Source organism: Podarcis pityusensis (genome assembly GCF_964106645.2).
Source record: "Podarcis pityusensis genome assembly, chromosome: 9".
In the NCBI taxonomy this organism is placed as follows: domain Eukaryota; kingdom Metazoa; phylum Chordata; class Lepidosauria; order Squamata; family Lacertidae; genus Podarcis; species Podarcis pityusensis.
This window is the reverse complement of record NC_138034.1, coordinates 26,194,028-26,221,701: the sequence shown is the minus strand read 5'-3', so window position 1 is coordinate 26,221,701 and position 27,674 is coordinate 26,194,028. Positions and strand designations below refer to the sequence as shown.

Sequence of the window (27,674 nt, the reverse complement as noted above, 5' to 3'; positions counted from 1 at the left end):
CGTATATGTTACTGCTATATTTAAAAGTTTACTCTGCATTGTGATTTTGCTGGTACCTTTGGTTGTTATAATGGTTTTGACTAGCATATAAAATTAGACCTGGCATGATGTCACCATTGTCGTGTGGTAGCAGCAGCAACACTTCTCCTTTCCATTCCAGTAGATTCTTATAGAGAACAAAAAGATTCTGTCTCATTTATTTTAATATAGCAGGATTTGAGTCTTATATGTCAGTGTTTCGTGACTGCAGGCTCAATATCTATTTCACTGGAGAAGGAAGATTTTCTGTGTTCACAGTGAGACCTATCCTTCCTGTAACCCATGGGTGAAAGCAAATTTTATAACTTGCTTTGCTTACAGAAGGTTCCAGGATGAACCCCAAGCCATCTCCAGATAGGGCTGGGAAAGGTCCCTGGTTGAAACCCTGGTGAGCTGCTGCCAGTCAGTGTAGACAATACTGAGCTAGATGGATTGATGGGCTGACTTAATATAAGGCAGTTTCTTATGTTTCTATGTGCACTCCCTACCGCTTAAGCCTCCAGCTGAAGAAATGGTACCTTGACATGGTAGGGCCTGTCTTAGGAAATTTATTAGTTGCTGTGGCAACTGTGCTTTTATTTTCCCCCACACATAGAATAAGGGAGCTGATGGACACAGTTTGGCTCAGATAGCAGCAACTTTTCAGTCGACCACTGCAATTGGCAGGTTGACAGTTGTGCAATTCAGTCATTTTAGACTTTGGATTTCAGGCAGGGAGGCCTCCACAGATGATAATGTTTTACTTCACTTACTTCAAAATATAGTAAGCCATTGCTGTTGCCTTTGGGGCCCTGGAACTCCACTGCAGGTTGATACAGATAACCAAGGTACCCTAGGATAGTTTGGTCATCTGTCTGGGCTCTCTTTGTGAGGATTGCCACACTGACAATGTAGATTTTTTATTATTGGGAAGACCAAACACCTGTCCTTGTAAGGTAACTCACCAGAGTTAATCTCTCCCCCAACATCTACAGCTAGCCTGTATTTAACTTGCTGAATGACCCCACAGTAAGTGTCGTGTGCTGGCAGAAACTTCTGGCACACAACCAAACATGGTTCACATATCTTATGCTACTTGTGTCTCTGTTGGGAAAACGATATGCATCGTGCCCTCTGATAGCTTTATTCTCCAGCTCTTTCCTTTCCTCTGAGAACTCAATTCACAAGTACTTTTTGCAATCTCTTCTCATGTATTTGTTTTCAATGTACTCCCAACCACTACTCTTTCCCCAACAAAAATCATTTTGGTGTCTCCCAGAGAAGGGCATATTTTCAGGTGGGGGATGTGGCCTGGGGATAGCGCCAGAGGCTAGATGGGGGCCTGGATTAGGAAGTTTAGAAAGGGTCTGAGGACTGATGTTTTTCCTTCAGGTGAAGATATAGGTTACATCAGAACATTGCAATAACAATGCCTTAGGGAGATAAAGTAGGCTACAGTCTTAACATTAAGGTATATATACAATTTTTATACTAGCCATCACCTGTCAACAGTCTTGCACTTGACTTCTCTAGACACAAGCTTAAATTTGTTTTATCACAGAGTTTTCTTCCAAAAATGTATGAGGTTGTATTTTGCCCTATGCGGATGCAACAACTGCTAATTTGAGACATCTGTTTCACTCCTCTTTAAAAACTTGTGATATTTGCCACCACTGCTTCTACCACCACAAGTCATATTTCTTCAGACATTATATTCCTGAATGTGTCTTCCCACTTCCACTGGATATGAAGGTAACAAACACCTGGGGAGTAAATGCTGCTGCAGAACATGTCTTTTTTAAAAAAGCCATTTAATTGCACTTGTACAGAGAAACAGAGGAACATTTTAAAAATACAGTATGGTTCTCTCACTGTAGATTACTCATAGTATTATACATGAACTCAATTTGCAAAGGATCTTAATATAGCATGTCAGATTTATAACTCATTGGATTACACTGGCAGCCATAGTGATAATGTTTTGGGAAATAATCCCATAGATACCAACATGGGCTACAAGAATGATCATCCTTCTCCCAACTTCTCCATCCTGTCTCCCTCCCTGTTTTAAAAAGCAGAATGCTGGATTGCCTTCAGTCGTATTGCTGCTGTAAGCGGATAGTGCCTTATGTGAGCATGCAGGTATTTGTGTCTCTCCGGACAGCTAAGCCTTGGGATAAACAGTGACGGCTTCATATCCCTCTGGGGGCCTCATACGAGCTCGTGCATGAGCTTCACAGTATAATTGCCCCTCCACAAAGAAGTAGCCTTTCTGCTTCAGGTTGAGGTTGCAGTCAGAGCACACGAAACATTCAGGATGCCTGTACTTATCACGTGCCTTCACCACTGTGCCACTGTAGATCAAAGAAAGGGGGGTAAAAATAAAAGAAGTTAAAGTTCAATTATGAATATACAAAATCGGGTTTCTTAAAAATAAAAAATAAAAATAAAATATACCTAGATGCCTGCAAGCCAAAATTTGACCGATGAAAACCACTAAGTAAATTTCAGATACCCTCACCTCTGCAGCTCCTGATCATATGCTGTTACAGCCAATCTGTACAGCATCTGTTAGGCACCCTGCTGAGGTTGAATTTCAGTGGGAGCTAAGAAGAGCATGTAAAATCAAGAAGCTTCGCCAACATTTCTTTTAGAGCAACACAGGCTATGCAGACTTTATTTATAGCATTGTCCCAAACCTTATTTAACCTTTTAAAAATATATGCTGCACCAACAAAATAAAACAAAATGCATAAAAATGTGCAATAAAGAATAGCTCTATAAAGAGGTATGAATGCTTTGAATTTTGTATAACTTCATGAAAGAGAAATCACAGATACCCACCCACCACTAGATCGATGTGAACTTTTCCAAAGACCTATGCCATAAATCAATTAGAACTAAAATATAGTATCTTACACAATTCCATTTCCACACTTGTCACACAAGGGCACCTTTGGCACACTTCCCCCAGCAGCAGGTACCTTCGTTACTGGTGCTTTCACACTCCTTATAGCAGGGGCCCGACCATCTGGAGAAAAAGAAAAAGATGCCACTTTTGTTTACAGGACAGGACAGAGCTCAAGGCTTCTTCTAAGTGTCTTGGGTTAAATGCAATTTAGACGGAGAAAATGGCGTAGGAGAAAAATTATTAAAAGTACTCCCTTAGTGTTACATTCTCATCTGCAAAGTTACTAGATGAGATTGCTAATTAGTATTAAAACAAAACAAAACAAGGGATTGCCTAACAAAACACATGAAGCTTGATTATTATTTTAACCATCCAAATTCTCTGGCATAATATTGGTGATTTCCTCAATTTTTAAGCTGTTTTTAAAAAAGAAGTTCACTAGTTATATGCAGGTGCCATGTCTATAGCCTCTCTCCCTTAGGCACATTCCGATAAACCCTAGGGGGCAATCCTCATTCAACACAATTGGATTTACTTCTGAGTTATGGGACTGCTCAGTAAGTTAGGGGATTCCATTTAATTAAGCAATAGATATATGCTGCTACTTTTATCTCCCTCTCTCATTTTTACTGTGAACACATGGTCTGCATATGTTTAACCCTCTTGGTTAACATTTGATATTGGTATCACTGTGCATGTTCCAGTTAGGCTTTACTTTATTTAGTGCCTTTCTTCCATTATGGAACTCAAGGTTTACAGTTCTCTATTTGAATGGCTATCAGGGGATAGCCCACTCTTTGAAGGAATATTTTATTTGAAGTGCACTCCAATCCAAGTCTCCCATCTCTGTAAGAAGAGAGAACAGCAACCTTGAAGTTTCCTATCAACAGGTTGAGTAGGCACACAGGTCACCTGGTCACAGTGTTCCCCACAATAATGAGAAGTATCTTACGTCTAGCTAAATTATTGTAATTCTTTCTTAATTCACATCTGTATATGTTAATCATGGCACGCAAATTTTATGCAAGCTTGTGCCCTTTTTTGGTGATGTCTTCCCTCTTTTTTGACAATGTGTAAGTGATGTCCTGAGTTGCCTCCTGTTAAGTAATTAACAAGCCCAAAACCTGCTTAGCTTCAGCAAAGTGGCTGCATCCAGAGGCGCTGTCTTGCGTGCAAGATTGGGGGCTGGCATACATCATGTGTGAGTGATATCATGTGCCTGGCACACGATGCATGTGCAATGTTGCACCAGCAGGAGGAGGCCAAGTGCAGCACAGTTTAGTGCTTGGCTCCTCCTGAGCATAGGAGAGGTAGTTGCATCGTGCAGCTTCCTTTCTCAAGCTCAGGAGGAGGCAGCCACTAAACTGTGTCGTGCTCAGCCTCCTCCGCCCTCTCAATATCGAGGGGGCCTGCCCCCCTGCCAGCATATATTAAGGGGGCCGAAGAAACCTCTTCCCCTAGGAGGTGGCGTGCCTGGCTGCATCATAGAAATGTAATGCAATGTAAGTGAAGAGAGATGCCGTACAAAAATGGCAACTAACCAGATTCATCAGAGACCATGTCTTGGAGAATCTTAAAGGAACCGGACTGACGTGGCTTACTTGATCCTTGCTCATCATCATGTAGCAGCCTGTACACATCAGACTGGGGCACTGCAGCTGGTACTGGGTCACTGAAAAATCAATGAGCTGTATGAGATAGTTAACCAGTAAATGTTCACTATAATTGCATTGTTTAAAACAAAAGTGGAAGGCACAGAACTGAACGAAGTCAGATAATGTTCCATTCTAGCAATGTGCAAAAGAAAATCTACACAGAGAACAAATATAAAGCTCAGAAAATGAAGTTTACCAGTTTCCAAAGGAAATTAAAGCTTAATCACTTTAGATTTAACTCTTGATTTCTAATAATCATCTTATAGGCAACTGGAGCATCCTACAAGAAGGGTTAAAGCTTCTATTAGTTACCACACACAAAATACCCCTAGGGAATAATATGGCATTTCCAAGTTCATACTTGGTGAAAATAAACCCCATCAACAAAAACAACTCAAAGCTTTTTTTTACTGGAATGGTTCCCAAAAGCATGCTTGCCACTACTTGTAATATGATAAATAAATATTTAGTCCAGGAGTGCAGTATGGGTAAAGTCAGTTCACTTAATGAACACCCCAGGGAATCACTGTCCAGAAAATGTAGCTACTTTGTGAGTGCACACAAAATTCTAAAAGTTTAGAGATGCCCAATTTCCAGCAGATTAGCAGGACAATTGCTATATACTTTAATGTAAATGTAATTTATATATAGGGCAATTTATCTGAATGTCTCATTTCCTGTTGACATCAATTATGGGACTCTTGTGACTGTTTACAAGCTGAGTGCATATAGATTGAGATTTGTTATCAAGTCTCTAATTGTCAAACTAACACAAAGTAGGAGCTGGACACATAAGGGGAGCTACATACCCATATCAAAGTAACATTTACACAAATTGTATAAAGTTATATAAAAACTTAACCAAACTTAAAACTCTTCATTTCCCTAGGAAGTCACAATATTTTCTTTCAAGCATTTGCCCCTAATTTAAACACAAGTTAGAATGCATAAAATTTTCACAAACCTAAAAACATTTACCGTATTTTTCGCTCTATAACACGTACCCGACCATAACACGCGCATAGTTTTTAGAGGAGGAAAACAAGAAAAAAAATATTCTAAACGAAACAGTGGATGTATGATTTTTGTAGTTCATGCTGTGGCCACAGACATGTGATCTGACAGTGAGTTTGGAGTAGCCCAATGCAAAAATCTTGAGGAGCCATGTGGATCCATGCTTTGTACACGTTTTAAGTGGGGAGGGAAGGAAAAGCACTCAAGAGATAAGGAGCACGCGTGGGGTGGGTGGAGAAGGATTCTGCTAATAATGCAGAAGAGGGGTTTAAGGGGAGAAGGAGCACGCGTGGGGTGGGTGGAGAAGGATGCTGCTAATAATGAAGAAGAGGGGTATAAGGGGAGAAGGCTCCTCTCCTCTCCCGCTTTGCTCCTTTAAAGCAAGCAAGCTCTGCTTTTCTTCCTCCTCCCCGCTCATCCCTGGCTTGGCGAGCTGAAAAACTTTGCTGCTATGTAGCAAGCTGAGTGGGGAGGAGAGGGGAACAGAGAGCCTGCTTGCTTTAAAGGAACCAACCGGACAGGAGCCGCTTACACTTGTGTAAGCGGCTCCTCTCCTCTCCTGCTTTGCTCCTTTAAAGAAGCAGGCTCTCTGTCTCTGTCCCTCTCTCCTCCCCACTCAGCGGCTCTTCTCCCGCTTTGCTGTTTCAAATCGAGCCACGGAGGAGGGAAGGAAGGGGAACCATGGATCCTCTGCTCACGACTGCAGCAGATCCCCCCCCCGCCACCCGTAGGCATTCCCTCCATAACACGCACAGACATTTCCGCTTACTTTCTAGGAGGAAAAAAGTGAGTGTTATGGTGCAAAGAATACGGTATATGAAACCTAACCAAACTTCATTTTTAATTTCCCTGGCATGACACAGTAGTTTTCCTAATAATTCTCAATTTAGGCTACATTTTGTCCATCTGTACATCTTCCATAGAACATTTTCACCAAGGTGGCAGTCTTTATCCCACTGAAATTGATGACTAAATAGGCATTGACTTTCAGAATTTCACATTGACTTTCAAATTGGCATGGTTTAGATATATTTAAAAGCCTTAACGACTAATAAAGCAACAATAATGGCAGCACTATTCATGCCTTAGAAATAAGCTAACCATACATTGTGGCTTGAATTACCTTATCGGGGTGGCTTCCCCCAGTGCTGTAGAAACCTGCCCCTGCAGTGTTTCCATAATATTGTCATCTGAATACAATTGCATAGGTGTGTTAAACTGAGCATGTACAATCTTGACACCAGGCAGTTCCATTTCTAAAGGAATGTTGGGGGCCATCTTAGCTGCAGCTTTCAATTCGGTAGGACAGATAGTGCTAACAGTGCTAACTGAAGAGGGTGTGCTACGTCCGCTGCCGCCGTCAATACCGGAAGGAGTACTGCAAACACTGTGCCAAAAACCAGTACACAAAAATACGTGATGCAAACCAGAGAGGAAAAGAAGATGAATAACAGGGAGCAGAAGTATTCTCCAGAGTGACAAAAGTGCCCAAAAGAATCAAATGCAAGAAAAAACACATTTTATGAAACACAACTTTTGTGTATTTTTCTACTGAGTATAATCTGCCATAATTTTAAAGAGATCACAACTATTATGCAAAACTTCTAAGTTTTATAGTTCATCAAATGTTTGTTTGTCTTATACTACCTCCTTCAGCACATAATTACATCAAGGATGGCACAGGTTAATGGCCAGATTCAAACAGTAAATCAGAATCAGAAGAAATTTTGGAAGTTAAAACTTCTCTTGCCAATCGTATGTATAAAATAACAACTTCGTGAGATAATACTGATATTTCCAGTATTGTGCCAATGCATAACTATGATGCTTCCGCAGCATTGCAACAGCACTAGTGGAATCTGTTTCCTAAGAACACATTGAGGTAATGGCACCACAAGTCATCCCAAGCACCAGTATGCTAATACAGCAGGTCTGAAGATCTGTTAATTATTTAGTCTTTGATGCCACAGAAATAATCAGACGTGTCAGATTTTCTTCTTGCATTTGTTTTGGATTACAAAAGCATGCATTCTTTGTCAGTTTTTAATTTAGAGTCCTCAATTTTAAATATTCAATGGTCCAAGACACAAACTACATAGACTAGGAATGTATTAGCAGTTGACCACATATTTTTTTCTTGGTTCAGAATTGCTATGTGACACAAATCTCACTGTGGTAGGAAAAGCTGTGCCTTCTTTACCTATTTAAAAGCCATTGGAACATTACCAATAGAATCAACAAATGAGAAGCTGAGGAAAAACACAGGAAAGACTCAAGTTGCTCCTAATGTATTTATTATTTATTGTTATTATTTAATAGATTTTTATGCACAAATTCAGATATATGTGGGGTGGACTACTTGAGTCTAATTCGAATGGGATGGGAGTGGATTACTAGCTAAATAATGCTCAGCTGTGAACAAGCCCTATAATAGTTATATGGCATGATTTGCCTCCTAAGCATGGTTTACTAAGACAGATGGAAACCCCCTTGATCACCTACAGTTAATTTAAAATGGGAGCTTAGGGGTAACTTTGAATATTGCAGGAGGCAATTGGCAAGAAATAAATGGGCAACTTGTACATTTCTCCCATGGTGAGATGCCCATGGGGCGCCCATAGCAGGGAACGAGAGGTGTGTAAGTGCCCTTTTTAGTTGTTAGACGGGAACTGTGGGGAGTGAACAGACAGTTCAGCTGCACATCCTCTATTGACAACACTAACATTTCTTAAGATATGTGAAACTACTCTAAGGATGTGGACTTATTTAGCAGAAATATAACAGAAATAATAAGGTTTTAATTCTGGATAAACATGCTGTAGGACTAATGTAAATACTACAGCAGCATAATCCTACTAAACATGCTACGTCAGAAAGAAATTATACTCTGCATGTGTGCAAAGGACAGCAGCCTTACAGAACAATCCTATGCCTTTTTCAAAAGTAAGACCACTGGTTTCAGTGCATATTACTGCCTCCCAGACTGTAAGGGTGTAAAATTATTGGACTGGAACCTTAATGTCCTGAATTTGGTGAACATTCACAATGCCAAATTTTGGGAACATTGAAACCAGATTTCTGATTCACCACTTTTAGTGACTGATGGCAATCATATGTAGATTATTTGCTGCATTTACTGATACCTCTTTGAGTTTTCAGACATTCACAATATTCATTATTTGTCATCTTTCTCTGAATTTCAGGTGTTTATTGTCACAAATATTATAAAAAGGGAAATATCACCCACAGCTAAATGGCAGCTTTGTCTACATCATGGATCCTTTTTCACTGAACTAACTTCCCTCAGGGATGCCATGTGGAATTTAAGTAGGACCATGTTGTCAACTGCCTTAAGAAAAGTGCATTCCTTACCATCAAAGGCAAGACAAAGAATTCCAGAAGAGCTGCACATGTGCCAAAGCAAGTAAGAAACTTTACAGTTGCCAGATCACTCAAGCTAAATATCCATACAAGGGGATAGCCATACAGCCACACACTGTTACTCAGAAATAAAACCAGGATCCATGTTTGGAAAGCATGAGCAAAGCTTGTCAATAATGATGCTGTTAACTCCAGAAGCTGAAGTGCACTGTTAACAGCCAGGTATTGTTAGAAGCAATAGGGCACTGCCCACGAGTGCTGCAGGAGAAGGAGTGCATTTAGCAAAATATTTCAGATGCCCACCAGCTGATATTTTATGTTGCTATGTAAACTCAAAAATTATGCTCAGCATGGAACTATATACTTTGCAACACAACACAACTTATTCTTACAACACAACTCGGGAGATTGGCGAGGGAGGCCTTAGCTATTGCCTGTTGGCGCTGGTCCTAGGGCACACGGGGTACTGCCCCAACAACCTCACACTGATCTCAGCCAGTCTCTCTCTGCCTGCCTGTCTTGATAATAATTTTTATTAGTTTTCAATTGCAATCCAATAATAGCCTCGTTATAACAATACCAATTTATACTACAATTACCAATTCCAATCGTTTAAATACTGAATTATATAATTTAGATAAGGTGGCCCCCCCCGCATGCTAGAATTGATGGTTTGATGATTTTCTTTATTTTTGCATTCCAAAATCTTATTAATTCCAATTACATTCTGGTCATAATAATAATCCCTTATACAGCAACTGCAATATTAATAACTTCTATTCGTGGTGACGCATTAAATGTTTTATAAAACTACAAGTGAGGCACTCTGCCTGCCTTCTTGCCTACAAAAAGTCAGAAGGTGGTTCCACCTGTCATCATATCTCACTCCACCTGATGTTGGTCTCCTGGACTTCTGCCCAGCAGTCGAATTGTGCACCAGCCCCTGCCCCGCAATTAGTGCTTCAGCACTAGGCATGGTGATGTGCATGCCAGCTTCTGTGGTGGCACCCTGGCTTTGAAACTCCCTGTCCCTTGAAATTCAGTTGGCACTTACTCTAAAAAGCTCAAAAGGTAGCTTTTTTATCTAGATTTGGGGGAATGGTCACTGACATTTAGTAACTTATTTTGCTTTTATTGTGTTTTTAATGGTATGTACGGATGTGAACTGTATTTTACTGAATTTAACTGCTACCCACTCCTAAGATTTTCAGATGAAAGGCGATGTGCAAAACAATCTAACCAAATAAACAAAATAGTATCATTTGCCTATGAAATAGAAAATGAGAGTACCGATGTGCAATTTGTTAATGACACATTAACTGCAAAATGGTCAGCTCCCTGCAGGACATAAACATATGTAGCACTCCATTTTCAACCCTCAAATCACATCCTGCATTGAAGAATTGTATAAGAATGATCATTAAGCATTCCATAAAGGACAGAAACATCCCTATCAAACTATCCCTGCTCTATTTCATAAGAGTGCCATCTTGTTCTTATCTACTGGCGTCCTTGGATGTACACTGGATAGCCTTAGCCCGTGGAGGTTCCATATGAGGTCCTTCCCTCCTTTTCTCATTCTCCCTTCTAGCTCAACATTATAGTGGTGTTGTAGTTTGTTTGTATGTACATTACTACATATTTTAAAGCCCTATAAGTAATGTTACGTGTGATATTTCAGTTTTGATCTCTAATGCACCAAACAATTCTCTGATGTAGGTTCAGTTGAAATTAACCTGATTGCAGGCGTATTACTGCTTGGTAGATTGTTGTGACTTTGATCAATAATTGCACAAAAAGTGTGCCTTTTCACTACTATTCTCCATGACAAATGAAACAGGTGTGTCTTTTGGCATTTGATGGCATTTGATCTCAGATTTATAGGTGCTGCAAAGCAAGCGTTTATTCATTAGAAGGCTTTACAACATACTGAAATAGCATTGTTACTGTTTTCATTAAAAAACAAAACACCATGCACCCAGTTACAGATTACACAGAGAAGTTATAACCTGCTTGGGCCTGAGACTATGAAAGGTTTGGGCCGAATGTTATGCTTGTGTTCAAAGTAGCCCAAGTCCTGGAGAAGAAGAAGAAAAGGAAATACAGGGTTGTTGTTGTTTTTAACTTAAGCAAGCATATTTGCTTCCAGAAAAGATTAGTTAACATACATGTTGTAAATTATTGAGTTGTAAGTTATATAGTAGTAACATTAATACATCTGATGTTATTGTGAGAAAAAGAGAACAATAGGAACAATCAAGCCAAAGTTAACTTTTTAGGCTACAAGCCTAAACTCACGTACTTTGGAATATGTCCCATTGAACACAGTGTACACATAGGATGAGGCTGCACACCATTTTTCTATATTGCCTGTTGCAATCAATAAGACTTGCAGTCTGATCCTATCCATGTTTACTCAGAAGTAAGTCAAACCAATGGGGCTTGCTCCTGTGTGCATCTTGTGTGTGCATGCACATAGGATGTGCCTTCAGTATTTAGCTTTGGCTGGAATGTGCTTAATAATAATAATAATGTCTTGTGTAGCCAACCCTCTGAAAGAGAAACGTCTATAATATTGGTCTTGCTTATTTGAAGATTCATTTTAGAGGTAAATTTTTTGAATAACACTTTGTATATTTTGAGCATCAGGAAAGAAAGAAAAAAGAATAGCAAGAGCTGGACTTGAGACCATGAAGCCAGTTAAACAGATGTTGCAGCAAAAGACCATCTTAGAGCATCTTACTTACTTTGCAGGTGAATTGGGGATAAGGCCCCGTAGCTGTCCATGAAGAGCATCATGTATATTGCCAGATGAATACAGCCCAATGGGAGAGTTATAGGCAGAGCTCACCACCTGTCTTTTGTTATCGAGGTTTGCTGCTGCAACAAAAGGCTGGGCCCTTCTGTTGTGAGCTGTACCAATGGGCTTGAATTCCTGTGCACAACAGGCAGACAAAATACACAAAGCTACAATGCACATTAAAGCCAATAACAAGCACAATTGGCAATGCTGCTACTTATTAATGAAACGCATCTTGCTGCAAACTACTAAGCAAGCATCCTGTGTTTCACCATAGAAAATATATGGAGGAGTATAGGGAGGATATATACTTATAGACAATAACATGTCATTGCTAATTTTTGTAGAAGAAACTGTAAATTTGGCTGTGTAGCTTAAATATGGCCGTAATTAGATATTACATAGAGGGACGCGGGTGGCGCTGTTGGTAAAACCTCAGTGCCTAGGACCTGCCGATCGTATGGTCGGTTCGAATCCCCACGGCGGGGTGAGCTCCCATCTTTCGGTCCCAGCTCCTGCCCACCTAGTAGTTCGAAAGCACCCCTAAGTGCAAGTAGATAAATAGGTACCGCTTTATAGCGGGAAGGTAAACGGCGTTTCTGTGTGCTGCGCTGGTGCTGGCTCGCCAGAGCAGCTTCATCACGCTGGCCACGTGACCCGGAAGTGTCTCCAGACAGCGCTGGCCCCCGGCCTCTTAAGTGAGATGGGCGCACAACCCTAGAGTCGGACACAACTGGCCTGTACGGGCAGGGGTACCTTCACCTTTAGATATTACATAAGAGGTGCAGTCAAAATTAGCAGCCACCATGCCTTCTGTTTTCCCCAGTAACTTCTAGGATTCCCAATATGAGTCAACTCACATTGTCATTGAAATTTATTTGTCCCTGCAAATTGCATCCAATAAAGGGACATGGGATTGGCAAAACTCTGCATTACACATGTAATGACATAGTTTGGATTGCTAGACGTTATCAGGGATTGGGGAGGGGGTTCTCTGTCTCAGATTAAATAACAGAAACCTGCAATCCTATGCATATTTAATTTGGGAGTAGGTCCCATTTAAATCAGTAGGATTTATGTCAGAGTAAACATGTTTCAGATTAAACTGTGAAAGGATACTTTCAGTCAGTCTTGGACATGGATAGCTTGCCCTGGCTACAAGGCATTGGTAACTTTAAGACTTCGATTATTGCAGTGCTCTCTGTGGAGTCAACATTGGGCCCAGTCTGGAAGCTCCAGCTGGTGCAAAATGCTGCAGCTGGATTGCCAGTAGGGCCAAACTACCACCAGCGCATGACTCTAGTGCTTAAAAGCTTGCGCTGGCTATCCATATATTACTGGGCCAGGTTCAAGGTTCTTGTATTAATTACTGCAGGATATTTATAGCCGTCAAATCAAAAATTCATGTTTTTCTAGCAAGGCACATAATAGGGGCTGAAGCTCATAGAGTTTTCCTACGGTTCTTACTAGAGAAGTCTGTGAGATCACTTCCCTTTTGTGTCCTGACAGGAAGAGGTATAACTTAGTATGCTCCTCCCTTCCTGGGCACACCTTTTTTTCTTACAATACCTGTAACCTCCAGCTCAGACTCCATCTCTAAGCTAGATTTTAATGTCTCTTAGTAACTTAAATAGCATTTTAAGCCTGCCTACATTTTGCTGCCGTAACTGCTGTTCTTGAAGACGTAGACTGAGTGAGTAAATGTTATTTTCACTTTGCCAGAAAACCTATTGTGTGGTTATTATTTGAGGGGGAGGGAAAGGTGGGTAATATCAGGAAAATCCAGTCTGCCTTAAAGCACCCTGGTTTGTTAATACTAAAAGGCTAAAACTAGCTTATACAAGCTCCCTTTTAAGTGGCAAAGGAATGGCACTCTGCTCAACTCCACAATGTGAGGAAGGATAAAATCTAATAAATATATCCTCTCCTAGCCTCTAATCAAATCCCAACAATTACAAGACAACAATTGGGGTCAGATATTTTAAGGACCACTAATTTCTTATATCCCTGCCTAATTGCTGAGGTATTTGGGGGAGTCACTGTTAGTGATCCCCCATAGCTCACATGCACAGTTCGTAACTATGCATTCAGTATTGTGGGTCCAATTCTGCAGAATATGCTTCTGGCTGGGATCAAACAGTCCCCTCTCTGTTTGACTTCTGGTACTTCTTATTTTAGCAGGCATTTTAATACTAAGATTTTCTGATTTTATGTTTTAACCAGATTTGTGCTTACTGAATTTTTTGTAACATTGTTTACCACTTAGAGGCTACTGTTGAAACAATCCTAATAATATTTTGCAGGAGGGATTCAAGCACATTCCAGGAAATTTAGGTTTGTGCAATTAGTGTGGATCAAAGTACTCTAGCACAACAAAGCCATTAAAAAAAAATCTGATTTTTTCAGTTTGGAAAGTGATAGGCAAATAGCATGGAATAAGCAAATGATTCACAGGAAGATGTATAAACACCCTGTAAGCAAATCAAGATGAATGCTCCTTGTTGTATATCATAGGTAGGCAAACTTAGGCCCGGGGGCCAGATCCGGCCCAATCGCCTTCTAAATCTGGCCAAAAACGGTCCAGGAATCAGCATGTTTTTACATGAGTAGAATGTGTCCTTTTAATTAAAATGCATCTCTGGGTGATTTGTGGGGCCTGCCTGGTGTTTTTACATGAGTAGAATGTGTGTTTTTTATTTAAAATGCATCTCTGGGATATTTGTGGGGGATAGGAATTCATATTTCCCCCCAAAAAATATAGTCCGTCCCCCCACAAGTTCGGAGGGACAGTGAACCGGCCCCCTGCTGAAAACATTTGCTGACCCCTGTTGTATATCCTCCCACAAACGCATCAGAACAAATGCTCCATAAAGACCAGATATAATCTTAACTTCTGCATAAGCTTTGTGCAAGCAAGTCAAGATTAATGCTAAATAAAGAAGCTGTCTGGCAGAGCCCACAGCAATTTTTGAAATGAAAAGGCTAAATAGCCATTTAATTTTTTTTTAATGCATCTATTTTCCACATGTATTAACGTCTAGGCATATTTGCTCGAAAAGTCTCACAGCCATAAATCAGCTTAACCTTCAGTAAAAAAGACATGGACACATAATAGGTATATATATGTGTGCGTGCGTGTGTGCGCGCACGCTAGATCAGTGTTCTAAAAGTAGACAAGACTAAACTGAAAAAGACCCAGCATATAAGCAAACACCATAGTGTGGAGTTCTAAATAGAATGCTTCCAATATCACTGAAGTCAAAGGACAAATGTGCCACTGAAACCAAAAGCCTAGATCTACAGCCTACTTAAGTGAGGCTATTCACTTGCTTGAGTCATTTTGGTTGATTTAGTAAACTAATCTTTAAATAGTGTGGGCACACCTGGCATTGAAATATCTTGTAAACTCAGCCACATGTTTCAGCTGTGCACATTCTGTAGCTAGAAGCAAATGCAGCAAACCCATAGCATGCCATATTTAGCACATCAGCATCCTAACAATAAAAGCTGCAGTTGTATTTTTTTATTCAAACACCCACCCTTCGTCCATATAGCTGAGAAAATATTCTTAAAAATATGAGGGAAATAATTGTTAATATCTCAAAAGCCAGACAGGTTGAGCAGGATTTCCACTTGTTTGGTATATCAACCTAATGGGATGGTTGATAAATGCAAAGGTTTATACTATCAGTGGGGACTACTTCCAAGTAAATGTGCTTGTGGAATCAAGGTGCATTTCTAAGAATGCAAGTAAATCCTATATAGTCAGAAACCATGTTATATGTAAATTAACTTTGATAAATATATCATCAACTAGTTTTTAACTGGGATTAGTTTACAGATGGAAGTGCAGAAAGAGTGCATATTATAACAACATCATATTTGTAATGTCTTCCTGTAAAAGTATATCATTGCTGCAATGAGTTTGAGTTAATTTTAGTTTCTAGAAATATCACCATGTCCACAAAGTGTAAATGGCAAAGCAAGCAACAGAAAAAATAGCAGTCCAGCTTTTGCATTTATTGTATGAATAAACCTCTAAAATTTGGCTGATTTGTCTGATAAATTCACTGAGAACTCAAGACCAAATTTAAATAGTAATCACTGCACATAATTTATAAGTCCCAACAAAGCTGTTAGGGGCATAATCACACAGATAGCTCTAAATGGTGGACACTGTTTGAATTTTACAAGCAGCAGAAGAGTATTCTCAAACAAACCAGTTGGCCTGTTTATCAGGATGGCATTGTATAGGTTAAAATGTGTGGTTTGAAAAGACCATTTTCAGCATTGTAAAATGAATTCAGTATTTTTGATTTTGACATATTATTTTGTTACTGAGATTTCAAACAATGCAGTATTTCTATTATGCATGCCTTAGTTTCCAAATATTATTACTATTCGAGCTCACTGTGTGGTGTGCCCCTAACAGATATCACAAGTTACTTCAGATCAGTTCATCTAGAATAATGACTACCCGAATGGGTAATCCGTTTAGTGTCACACACTAACTAACCATAAGCATGCATTGTTAAGAAAGTTACATCATCAGTGTTACATCCAGGATGGCTGTAAATCAACCAGGCTGAGGATACAGTAGAGGGTTTCTGCCTGACCAAGGAAGATAAGACTCCCTCAGAATTCTGAGACTTTAAAATTTCAATTTGGGGACACATCCACATTATACATTTAAAGTACTATTATACCACTAACAGTCATGGCTTCTCCCAAATAATCCTGGGAATTGTAGCTTGTTAAGGCTGCTGTTAGGAGACCCCTGTTCTCCCCACAGAGCTACAATTCCCAGTGTGGTTTAACAATAAGTCCCTCTTCCCAGGAAACTCTGGGAATTGTAGCCCTGTGAGGGCAGGGGGTCACCGAACAATTCTCAGCTCCCTTAACAAACTACAATTCATAGGATTCTCTGGGAGAAGCCATGGCTGTTCAAGTGATATACAGTAATGTATGGTGCAGATGTGGCTTGGGTTAAGACAGTAGACTTATTTGGGTTAGGTGTGATACTCAGGTGAGTGAGGATGGGTAAATTTAACCAGGGGTCCTTGGGGCCTTTCCCTAGAAGCTGTTTTCAGTGTCAGGACTCGGCTCTGGAACATGTGAGGTATTAAGAATTTAATGGCTCAAGATCATGTCCAGAACAGATGTAAGAATCTTACAGCTTCCAATGGTTTTTCATACAAAAGTATAGGGATGTACTGCTTTAAGATATCTTATGTTTAACAGGAGGTTAACTAGACATTGGGAAACATAATAAAAATATAAGTAAGCTGCTGCAAAATACAATGGGAATGCTGCTGATTTAAAGCGATTTGCTACCTGTGGTTCAGCTTCCAAGTTTACTTTGAATGGATGTGGACTACCATCTTCTGTTATTTGCGGAGACCACATTCTTGTTTCTGCCCTGTAGGGTGAAAAATGAAGAATCCTTAATATAGCACATCTGCATTCAATGTGTTATGCAGTCCTAAAGCCCCAAAAGCTTTTGTCTCCCTTTTATCACAACATGAAAACTTATCTTTTAAATAAGTTAACTGTTTATTTGTATATTAAATCTTATGAAAAGTAGACAATACTGAATTGGTAACTAAAGAAAAATAGGACAGTGGTCCTTTAGTTTTTGTTGAGCAGGGAAAATTTCAGATAATGCTTGTAAGCTTACTTGTGGCAAAAGAAAGATAAGAGGAATTGTGAAAGTCTAAGGATGCTTCCAAATGGGGATTTAATATTGCAAATAGGTCATTGGCAACAAGTTATGTCAACTTAACAGAATTATCTCAGACAGGGTAAATCTAAATTAAATGTGGTGGGATGCAAGCTGGCATTTTGAAATCAATGTGTATGGATGCTGTGAAAAACTTTGCCTAAGCAGCACTGATCCCCCAATAAATATCTATCTGGGAGCATCCCATAGCAATACAGGCAGGAGTGACTTGCTGGGTGGGGTGGAACCACTATACCAGCTTCTTAGCAGATGGGCTGCTGTTGCTTACTCAGAGGGAGAGGAGGAGAGAGGCAGTGGGGATGTTGGCACTAATCTGCTGGTGTGTTTGCACCACACCAACCTCCCCACTGCCTTGTCCCTCCCAGTAAGCAACAGCAACACACCTACCAGGAAGCTAGCAAAGTGGCTGCGTCCCAACTGGTGAGCCACTTCTGAATCCAAAGAGTGTTTTTTTAAACAAAACATAAAATGGATACAATCAACCTGTTTTGGGTTTTTTTTTTAAAAGAAAAGGTTGTGCTTGGTAAGAATGTGTACAGTGGAAAAGCTGAAGCATGTAAGGACAATGGTAACATCAAGAATAGAATGGGTGGGTTATATCTTACAATGCAATTAGGCGAAATGCAAACTTTTGCCCTTTACTGCAAATTGAGCTAGGATTTAGAATTTGGTTGCTTTGGTGTCTGTGAGAAGAAGCAATGCCCCAAGTTTCCATAGACAATAGCATACTGGAATTTGAACCAGCAGCCTTGGGCCTGGAGACAACTTTCCTTATACCTCAGAGTCATACTCCCTTGCTGAATTCCTTGTTATCTTATCCAGCTACTGTCTCCAGTTTCTGCAGTCTCACACTCCTCTTGTTGAGCCCTGCAGGGCCCTGACTAACTAAACATTGCGCAATCCAATTCCAGCTCACTCTTGAGCAGCAGGTTATTCTGTGCTCATGCTTTCTCCCTGTCTTTACTTTGCTTGCTTCTGCCTGATTGGCCCCTTGACTACCATTTCTTGCTCTCAAATCACCCACTGATGGGTGGCCTGGGAGACAGCCTCATTCCATTGTGTGCCTTCCCTTCAAGGCCAAACTGAGTACTATTTTGTTTCGAACCTGTAAGGAGCAGTGCTGTTTAACAGTGGGACTATTTAGTAGAAAATAGTCTGAGAAGCTGCAGAAGATATATTACACCAAGGGAAACAGGGCTAGGAATTGTCATGGCAATCTTGCCACATTATCATGCCAAGAACATCTAGGAGGTTGTGCCCAGAAATTTATTGGATCCATGGCTATGAATGTTTGTAATCATCAGATAATGGCAAACTTTAATTTAGATGGGAAATATTGAATCCATTACAGTGGTGCCTCAGGTTAAGAACTTAATTCGTTCTGGAGATCCGTTCTTAACCTGAAACTGTTCTTAACCTGAGGTACCGCTTTAGCTAATGGGTCCTTACACTGCCGCTGCACCACCACCGTGCGATTTCTGTTCTCATCCTGAAGCAAAGTTCTTAACCCGAGGTACTATTTCTGGGTTAGCGGAGTCTGTAAGCTGAAGTGTCTGTAACCTGAAGCGTCTGTAACCCGGGGTACCACTGTGTTGTACTCCAAGCATATGGCAAAATCTTACCTCTCAATTTTCAGACAGAGTTGGTGTGACGCTGCTTTAATTCTCTCTTGTGCATCATTGTGAGTCATGTTCTCTGTGCCATAGCCATCAATAGCTATAATGATGTCACCAGGGCACAAATTGGCTTGTGAAGCTTTGCTTCCTGGAGTGATCTGAAAGAAACACAAGATGTTTCTTTTAAATGATAAGTAGACCTGTTTCCACATAAGAAGTATTGATTTCAGTGCAACTTATTTTGACACAAATAAGGGAGGTGGTGAAACTTCACTTAATTTCGAGTATGAGCTGTAGTTGGTCTGTGACTCATTGTGACAGGCATGTAAGCATTAGCTTCTATTTTTTATTATTATTTTGGTGCTAGCTGATATTTTAGCATTTATTTATTTATTTCATAAAATTTATACACTGTTGATTGTAGAAAAAACAAAGCTGTTTACAAAAAAACCTCAATAAAATTATACGGCAATAGTTTAAAACATGCGAAGAGTTAAAATACTAAAACAAGCTTATGTTCAGAAGAGTTTTGGTGCTGCCAGTGAGGACAGACAACTGTCATCTACATTATGTTGCATGACATGGAATGTGCAGCAAGGGACCATGAGTCAGCAAGTCTGTCTGCAATGGTAATACAGATTTCTCAGTGTTTTATATGAGTTATAATGCCATTGTTTAGCAGTATGGATGTATAAAACAGAAACTTGCTCTCTAATATTTTCTTTATCTGCTTTGCATATGGATGGGGTGATGATGGTTGGCACACAGGTTATATAATTTGTTGTGCTTTATCCAGTTTTATGCATGTAACAGGTTTTGTGGTTGGCTTAATACTTTTGAAATTTGTCATAATTACAAAACAGAGGAAATAGCAAACATTGCTCACTCAAGTCTGGTGTGGGTGATGGTTGCGGCCTGGCAACCTTGGGACTAGTTTCTGCCATGAACCACTCCTTCCTATGGTTTCTACACCTCTCCTTGTGAAAGAGAATGTTAAACTGTGCAAGCCTTTTCTAGAAGGCTGAAGAATTCCATAAATATTTCTCTCTTCAAAAAATACCAGACATGAAGTATGTCTGATACAGAGTTTAGCAAGTGATATATTGGCTTGAGCAAATGCTAAGGGTTTTGGAAGTTCCAGACCTGATCTCCTCCTCAGCACATTCCAGTGTTCCACAGTGTTTAGAGTGTCAGGCTAGAAGCTGGGAGTCCAGGGTTTAAATCTCCACTTAGCCATCGAGTCCACTGGGTGACCAATCACTATTTCTCAGTCTTACCTACCACACAGGGCTGTTGTGAGGATAAAATGGAGAGGAGGAGAAGCATGTACACCACCTTGAACTCCTTGGTGGAAAGGTGGGATTCTAATTGTAGCAAGAAATAAAGATTTCAGACAACTGTTTCCAAACTCTTGTGGCATTGTCACAAAGTGACCAAACAGAGAATATAGTCTCACTTCGGGGATGTATTTTTTTAAATTATAATTTTGCCATGGAGAACACTTAGGGGTAATTTCTGGTATGTTACAGTTTCTGTACAATGCCCTGCACAGCACAGGGCATTTAGAAATCTCATCTGGTTCAGCCTTTCCTAGAATGTACCAGTTCAGATTTCAGATAGGAGATTCCTTGTCTACATAATTCGCCCCTCGTATGTGAAAAGCTAGTGTGACTGAAAAAGCTTTTGATGTGCTAAAATTTTTTATGCGTACCCATGTTGGATTTCTACCTGTCATGCCATTAGTAAAGGCTCACCAACCCTACTAGGGAATAAAAGTTGTCTGCCTTACTAATGTGTGGTTCTTACTGATGTGTGTATCCTGGTTCTCAAAAGAGAGAGAGAGCTATTGCTTGGAAGCATCATTGCTTGATAAAGCTTTTTTGTGAAACATGACAGTATTGTAATCTACTTGTCAATTGCCTAATCTGTAAATCCAGCTTCTCACAGTTATTAGATAAGGAAATATTTTGCTTCTTGCATTGATGTGCTTAACTGTCTCTCAGCATGCTTTGATTAATCCACAAACTGCTCTTTTTGCCTTAGTTGCATTTATTTTGGTGGCCTTCAAACAAGCAGTGCAGTATGTTGACGATTGGGCTGCAGTTCAATCCACTTCTATACTTAGCTTGTCTGGATTATCTGCTCTGAGGTTTTACATTTGCTTGAAACCTTCCAGAGGGTTGTCTTACTGTATTTGGTTTGGGTAACCACAGATAGCTTTTTGATTATGACATCACTTCTCTAGATAAACAGGTGGTAGTAGCCCCTTCTGTCTCTTCCTTGTGAAGTCTTTACCTGATTGACTAGGCTACTCTGTTTTGCTATGGTCTGTTTAAAACTCTACGCTGCTAGAAAATCAATTCCAAAAAGATTTATTGTTTAATTTGAAAGCTATTTTTGAATGATCATGCTGTCTTGTCACAAACTGATGGGAAATTGGCATAGCTAAAGAATTTTTTTTAAAAAAATATGTACATCTTCATCTTGAAAAACATAGATCTGTCCTGTATCATTTTCCTAAGGATTCAGTACAATTCTCTTAAAATGATAGCCTGAGCCACTAGGAAATAAGTCCCTCATCCGTAAATACCTTTACTTAGAAAAGTCCAATAAGTTGTCATTAAAAGCTCCCGATAGTGAAAAGTTAAAACTATACAATGTATGGTAGACACTATTGCCTTGATGCAATTATTCTTTGAAGGTGTGGCTTCCTTTAATGTGTACAACATGGGGAACCCGCAGCCCTCCAGATGTTGTTGAGCTATAACTTCATTCAGCCCCACCATGTAGCCATAGACCTGGAATGACAGGAACTGCATCTTCTGAAGGGCTGCAGGTTCCTTGTCCATGGTATACATGGATCCCACTCAATCTTCAGGTGTTCCAGCACTCACTTCAAATAAGGGTTCAGTTCTGGATGTGCAAAGAGATGCTCACACAGAGCTTGTTCCTTCCATTGAAATGTATAGGGAAAGTCTGATTATGCAGGAGCTCAACTTCATTTACCGGTATTTGGAGTGCATGCAGACATTCAACCTGAGATAAATGTATTCTTAAAACTGTAACTGTGGCTGTGTTCACACTTCCATTTACTGTGCACTTACTGTGTTTCCACTGTTCAGTTTTAAATTTGTCTTCACACAGTGTTATCAAAAATGCATATGTATCCTGTACTTTGTTATAAAATGCTATGGTTTGGTGTTTTGTTTCTCAAACAAAATAATTTGACTCCCATGTATATTTCTTACGGTTTGCACATGGGTAGTTCAAGATACCCTCAAGCCAGTTACCTTAAAAATGGTTAACCTAAGCTCCTTTAGGGCCATTGATTTTAGAACTTGCTCTGATAATCCATATCTTTTGGATCAAGGAGTTAAGGTTTTATTGAACTGATTTAAAGTATTCTGGGGCTTGGGCCCGCACTTTAGAGATCCATTTCTAAATACTGAACTGTTACATATAAATGAGAAAAAGAATCAAAGTAGTTGACATATGTTAACATCAAACAGATGTACCAGTAAAACTCAAGGCATCCGTCTTCACATTTGTCTTTTTATGTAAACACGCCTTGCAGTGCGGAGCAGTAGGCCTTGAAACAGACAGTTAATGAGTCTTGTTCAGCAGCTCCCAAAGCTACTTGTCTCACAGTGACTCAGATAATACCAAACAATTTACTTCTCAGTAATTAGGTATAAATGCAGCTCCTCTTTTGTTAATAGAACTTTAAACTTGACTGAGCTTATTGTAAACAAATGCAGGCAAGGAGCCTAGCATTACTAAAATACTTTTCTTGAGAGATAATGGAAAGTCCTTCCCTCTTATAATGCCATAAAAGGCAATAGGAGTCCAAAAACTCCACAGTGTCTTCTATTGTTTTTAAGCTCAGACATTGTTTCCCTTTCTCCAGTGTGGCCATGTCAGATGCCATAAGCATGCACCACATCAGCTTACATGTGCTTTGTGCATTTTATGAAGGTTAAACACTCAGAGTGCATGGAGTTCTGGTGAAACAAACTACTCTTTGTTTATGGTACTAGCTAGCTGTGTTGGTTTTTCTTTAAGTGCCTAAATTTAGTACCTTAACTCTAACAAGAGTTCTCATTTGAAATACTGTTAAGTCAGCAATAATTCTTCAACTCCTTACACTGGCATTTTTTATTTGTATAGTTGTACTTTTTCAATCAGACCACAAATTTGAGAGGATAATACGTTTAGATATTCTCATTCTGCAAGGAATACTAGCTGTATTTGTAGCATCCAGTGAAACTGAAGTTGTTTGTAAAATAGTGATATTGAAAGTATATATCATGGAATTTTTAACACTTAAAGGGCACGATCTGCTCTGTAAGGCTACGATCCAGTGCATAGTTATTTGTGAGTAATCACCACTGAATGCAATGGGAATCTATTATGAATAAGCCAACAAAGGGCTGTACTGTTAATCACTTTTCAAAGATCTATTAATGTCAGTTAAGGATGTGCCTGTCATTTCAATTGACCTCAGTGAGATTTAAACTACTTTGTTTTAGCAGGAGCATTTTTATTTTTGTTATTTATTTCAAATATTTATCCTATCTTTCAGTCTGTAGAGGTCTTCAAGGTTGTGGCCAATTAATTCTACTTGTGCATGCAGTAAAATGCATGCAGTAAAATGAAATAAATGAGAGAGGTGTTGAAATCACAGTTCTTGCATAAGGCATTGGCACTGACTTTATTTGATCAGCATTATAAAGTAATGGAAAATGCAGAAATGTGAATTCCAAAATTAGGTCTCACAGTTTTTGTCCACAATGGCAACATTCCACATCCTTGTGCATGCTGCCTCAGGATAAAGATATGGAGTGGCTGTGCATGTTTGGCCAAAAATGTATATCAATCTGGATGGCTCAAAAAGGATTTATGCTCCTGTAAAGGACGTTGTGTACAGATGGTGTGGCCTTGAAATTGTTGCTAATGAATCAATCCTAAAACTATATCACCTCTTTGCTGATTTTTGAGGTCAGCAAAGTAACCCCAACTGATTCAGTATGAAGACTCTCTGAGTTAGCATTGTAATATACATGTTAAGTTGCTCCTAGATGAACTCAATAAAATTACTAACCTGATTTGCTTTAGGGAAGTATATCCCACTTGTCAACAAGTTCCCAGTTACAAACCAACAGGGTGAGTGTGTAATCATTTTGAAAAATATCTGAAGATAGCACTCAGAAATGTCTACATTTGATCCTTCAGTTGTCCCCTTATTAGGCACAACTAATTACAACATTACCCACTCTCCCCGTGAACTTTCATTATGCTGATTTTGTGTGAACTTACCCTAAGTGTGAAAATGAATATGTATAGCTCCTTTCCCCAAGAAGGTATCCTGCAAATTCCTTTTGTACAACTTAGTTAAACTAGTTAACTGACACCCAGCTGTGTTGTTGTATGGAGATGCACAACTGGAGTGGCTTGAGGAGGTGATGAAATGGAAAAGCAGTGGGCTAGAAAAGGATTGTGCCCCCTTGCTTCTCTACCTCAAATTTCTGACTCCTTGAGTTTCTTTTCACTAGAATAAGTAGCATAAGGGTTTCAGTCGAAGAGTTTGCATGATGTTCCGTTCTTTATATATGCCATCTTTGTGCTTGAACAGGGAAGACAACATCCTTTTTAATTTTCAAGTTATCATATGCACATTAGAGTTCCAGTTAGGTAAAGTGAAGTGGGTGGCTGTGTACCTCTCAGTTTGAAAGCAAAACAGTACAACCAAAAATAAGGAGGTGGTTTCTATAAACTTGAGGGAGCCCTGGGTAGATTGAAGTATGCAAGTTTGTAAATTAAAAGAAAACCCCCAAAATGGTCCAAGAGGAACCTGTGAGTTTCCAGGACATACAGAATATGATACTAGTTGAGCCTATATGGAGAAAGCAAGAACAGACACATCTTATTTCACCAGAGATGGAAGTTCTAGGTTCACATTAATGCTATGGTTAGGAACTCCTGTATTTGCTGCTACATTTTGCTTTTTTTGAGGTGGAAACTCAAGTATGCAAAAAATTGAATTTATCCATTGCTTTCTACAGGTTTCTCTCATTTCTGTCTGCAGGGGAGGTGGGAGGAAGGCTCTGAAAGCAGTGGAGGGGTGAATAATCAAGATGTTACAGGAGGAAGCAAAGGAAAAGAAGACACATTCTCCAGTTCCTTAGTCTCCAAACCCTGACTCACTTTCATGTAGAAACAAAATGCTCAAGTTTGGGGCTGGCAGCCAGACCCAAGCTTAAGCTCTCTAGCAGCATTTATGGGGAAGGGGCAGGGGTGGAAAAGGTGTCCTCCCACCTTCTCCTAAGCAGTGCTATAAATGCCCTGTTCCAGGTTGTCTGAAGCTAAGTGGTGGGGGGTGAGGGCACTGCACTGCAAAATTGTGTTTCAAATTTGGCCCTATTCCAAATCCCACTGGATTCAATGGGGTCACAGGTAAGCGGATTATAGGACTGCAGTCCAGTGAATCCTGTGTCCCCTTACCTGAGAGTGATTCCATTGAATTGAGTGGTTTTCTTCTTCTTAAGAGACATATCTAGGATTGCACTGGTAACCATTCATGTGGGTTGAGTAGATGAATACTACATCAGAGGAAGGGGTGCATGGGAAGAAATAGCAGTGTCAAGTCTGCTCACTCTTCTTGACAAGCATATTAAAAGAAACCCTTCAACCATTGATTGCACAGTGCAAAATTAACAACCACCTGTGTTGTGTTCTTTAAAAATACAAAGCATTCAGCAAAGCATGTCTTGTCTGAGGATGAGCAAAACACCATCACCTCCTGCAGACTCCACACTTCCACAACTTCAAGGATGCCATTGTAAGAAAAAGAAAAGAAAAGAAAAGAAAAGAAAAGAAAAGGGAAAAGGACATACCCTGGATATGATTAACGGCTGCTTAAAGTCTATCCCTCCTGTCAGCCTGAAGCCCCAAGGCGCCGGTCCTGGGAGGACAACGTTCTGTGGCATTTTTCAGCAATTTTCTGAGGGTATCTTTAATGGTTCCCTTTTCTTCTTCCTCCTCCCTAGATCTCTGTAAGAAAGGGTTCCTGTCAGCTTAGCAGTGGTTCCCTGGACTGAGCAGTAGAGCCTCTCTCCAGCACGCCTCAGAAGTTTTCTCTTTCCAGCTGCTGTATATCACCCCTTTATCTCTGCTCCTCAGTGACGTCAGCAGTCCCAGGCTGCCTCCACTCAGAGGGGGGAGCAGTACCAACTTTGGTAAACTAAAACCTGGACACTGCTCTGTGGACTTTACAACTCCCAAGCAGCTTATTAGCTGTTTCCCAGGAGTCTCCCAAGCCTGCACTCAGTGGCGCTTCGGGTTACAGCCTCCTGTTGGCCTCTTAAAACTGACCGGCTTCCTTTTTGATGATGTGGTGATTGAATTGTGCATCTCTTGACCACCGAATCTGTGCTCTCTAACTCTCTGGCTGTCCTGCCAGTCAATTAATACGCACCTCAGAATAAATAAATACATAGTCTTCCTTAGTTTGCCTCTGCCTCTGTTTCCCCTCCGCTCTTCTCCCTTGATTCCTATGTGCTGAATTTTGGTTAAGTTATTCAGGAAAAGTCCCCGTTCCCTTGTAAATTCATCATGCATATTGATGGCACTTTATAATAATTAAAAATGGCAAGATATTTATATTATATAAATAATTGGTTTGCAAAAGAGGCAGTTTGCCAAGCACTCATTTCCCTGCTGTTCACTTCCCATATCATCTCTTTTCTTCATATTAATATTTAAAATTGCTACTATAAGATTTACTCATGAATTCATTTTATTTCTTAGTGTGTTTGTCCTGCCTTTTGGCCAAGAGAAAAGGCTGAATTTCACACAATTTGCATTCTGTTTTTTTTTCAAAGAACTCAGGGTGTCATATTCTGTTTTCACAATAACCCTGTGAGGTGGATTGTATGACAAGAGTGCCCAAGGCCATGCAGTGTCCTTCAGAGCTGCAAAAGGATTTGAATTCAGGCGTCCCCAATTCATGCTCTGGATGCCGTTGACATGATTTGGTGTAATGTAAAGGTTTGATTTCCCCCCCTCTTCATGATGAAGGTTTTTTTGCCAACACGGTTACCATCACAGAACAAAATCGCAAAGCAGGTGAGGAAGGCATTTACAATGAAGCACTCATGGCCTGCTCAAGACATTTTGCAGCCCAAGGCAGAATACCAAATAGTGCTCTCCCTAAGGGTATGTTCACATTAGCAGTTTTAAATGTAGCAAATATATTTTTCCCACTGTGTTTCAAGCCATATTTGCATGGTGTTCGCATCAGAGGTGGGGCAGGAATGTCTTCACCAAGCATGCACAATCTTGTAAGTTTTCCCTTGCAACCTGCTTGAATTCCCTATTAATGAAGCTGTTCGCACCATTCTGAAGTACTAAGTGAATGCTGTTAGTTTTCTGCTTGGATGGAAGGTGGTCTCTTAGAAGTAACACATGAATCAGCAGTATTTGACAGGAAACTACAGGATTGATATGGATTGTGGCTAACAGGTGAATGTGGCTTCAAAAA

At 40.0% G+C, this 27,674-nt stretch overlaps 2 protein-coding genes across 14 annotated transcripts in view; one reads left to right on the top strand and one right to left on the bottom strand.

Annotated features, from left to right (window-relative positions):
- Window positions 1-27,674, top strand: part of CFAP96 (cilia and flagella associated protein 96) — a 128,888-nt gene that overhangs the window by 26,064 nt on the left and 75,150 nt on the right. For 9 of the 12 annotated variants that reach the window (XR_013990377.1, XR_013990379.1, XR_013990382.1 and 6 more), the window contains one exon: window positions 8,802-9,022. The exons of the other annotated variants lie outside the window; for them this stretch is intronic. The gene's annotated coding sequence lies outside the window, so the exon portion shown is untranslated. The remainder of the gene's footprint in view (window positions 1-8,801; window positions 9,023-27,674) is intronic. 12 annotated transcript variants of the gene reach the window in all.
- Window positions 1,811-26,441, bottom strand: PDLIM3 (PDZ and LIM domain 3). 2 transcript variants are annotated; one of them, XM_081020558.1, is made up of 8 exons: window positions 26,029-26,436; window positions 19,142-19,293; window positions 17,114-17,198; window positions 10,989-11,056; window positions 6,722-6,985; window positions 4,471-4,601; window positions 2,938-3,049; window positions 1,813-2,372 (listed from the first exon to the last, which is right to left on the bottom strand). In XM_081020558.1, the coding sequence occupies exons 1-8, from the start codon at window positions 26,119-26,121 to the stop codon at window positions 2,183-2,185; spliced, it is 1,095 nt and encodes a 364-aa protein (XP_080876684.1). In that variant the 5' UTR covers window positions 26,122-26,436; the 3' UTR covers window positions 1,813-2,182. The 2 variants fall into 2 exon arrangements, with proteins under 2 accessions (XP_080876685.1, XP_080876684.1); XM_081020559.1 differs by lacking the exons at window positions 6,722-6,985; window positions 10,989-11,056 and adding an exon at window positions 11,727-11,914 and having other exon boundaries at window positions 1,811-2,372; window positions 26,029-26,441.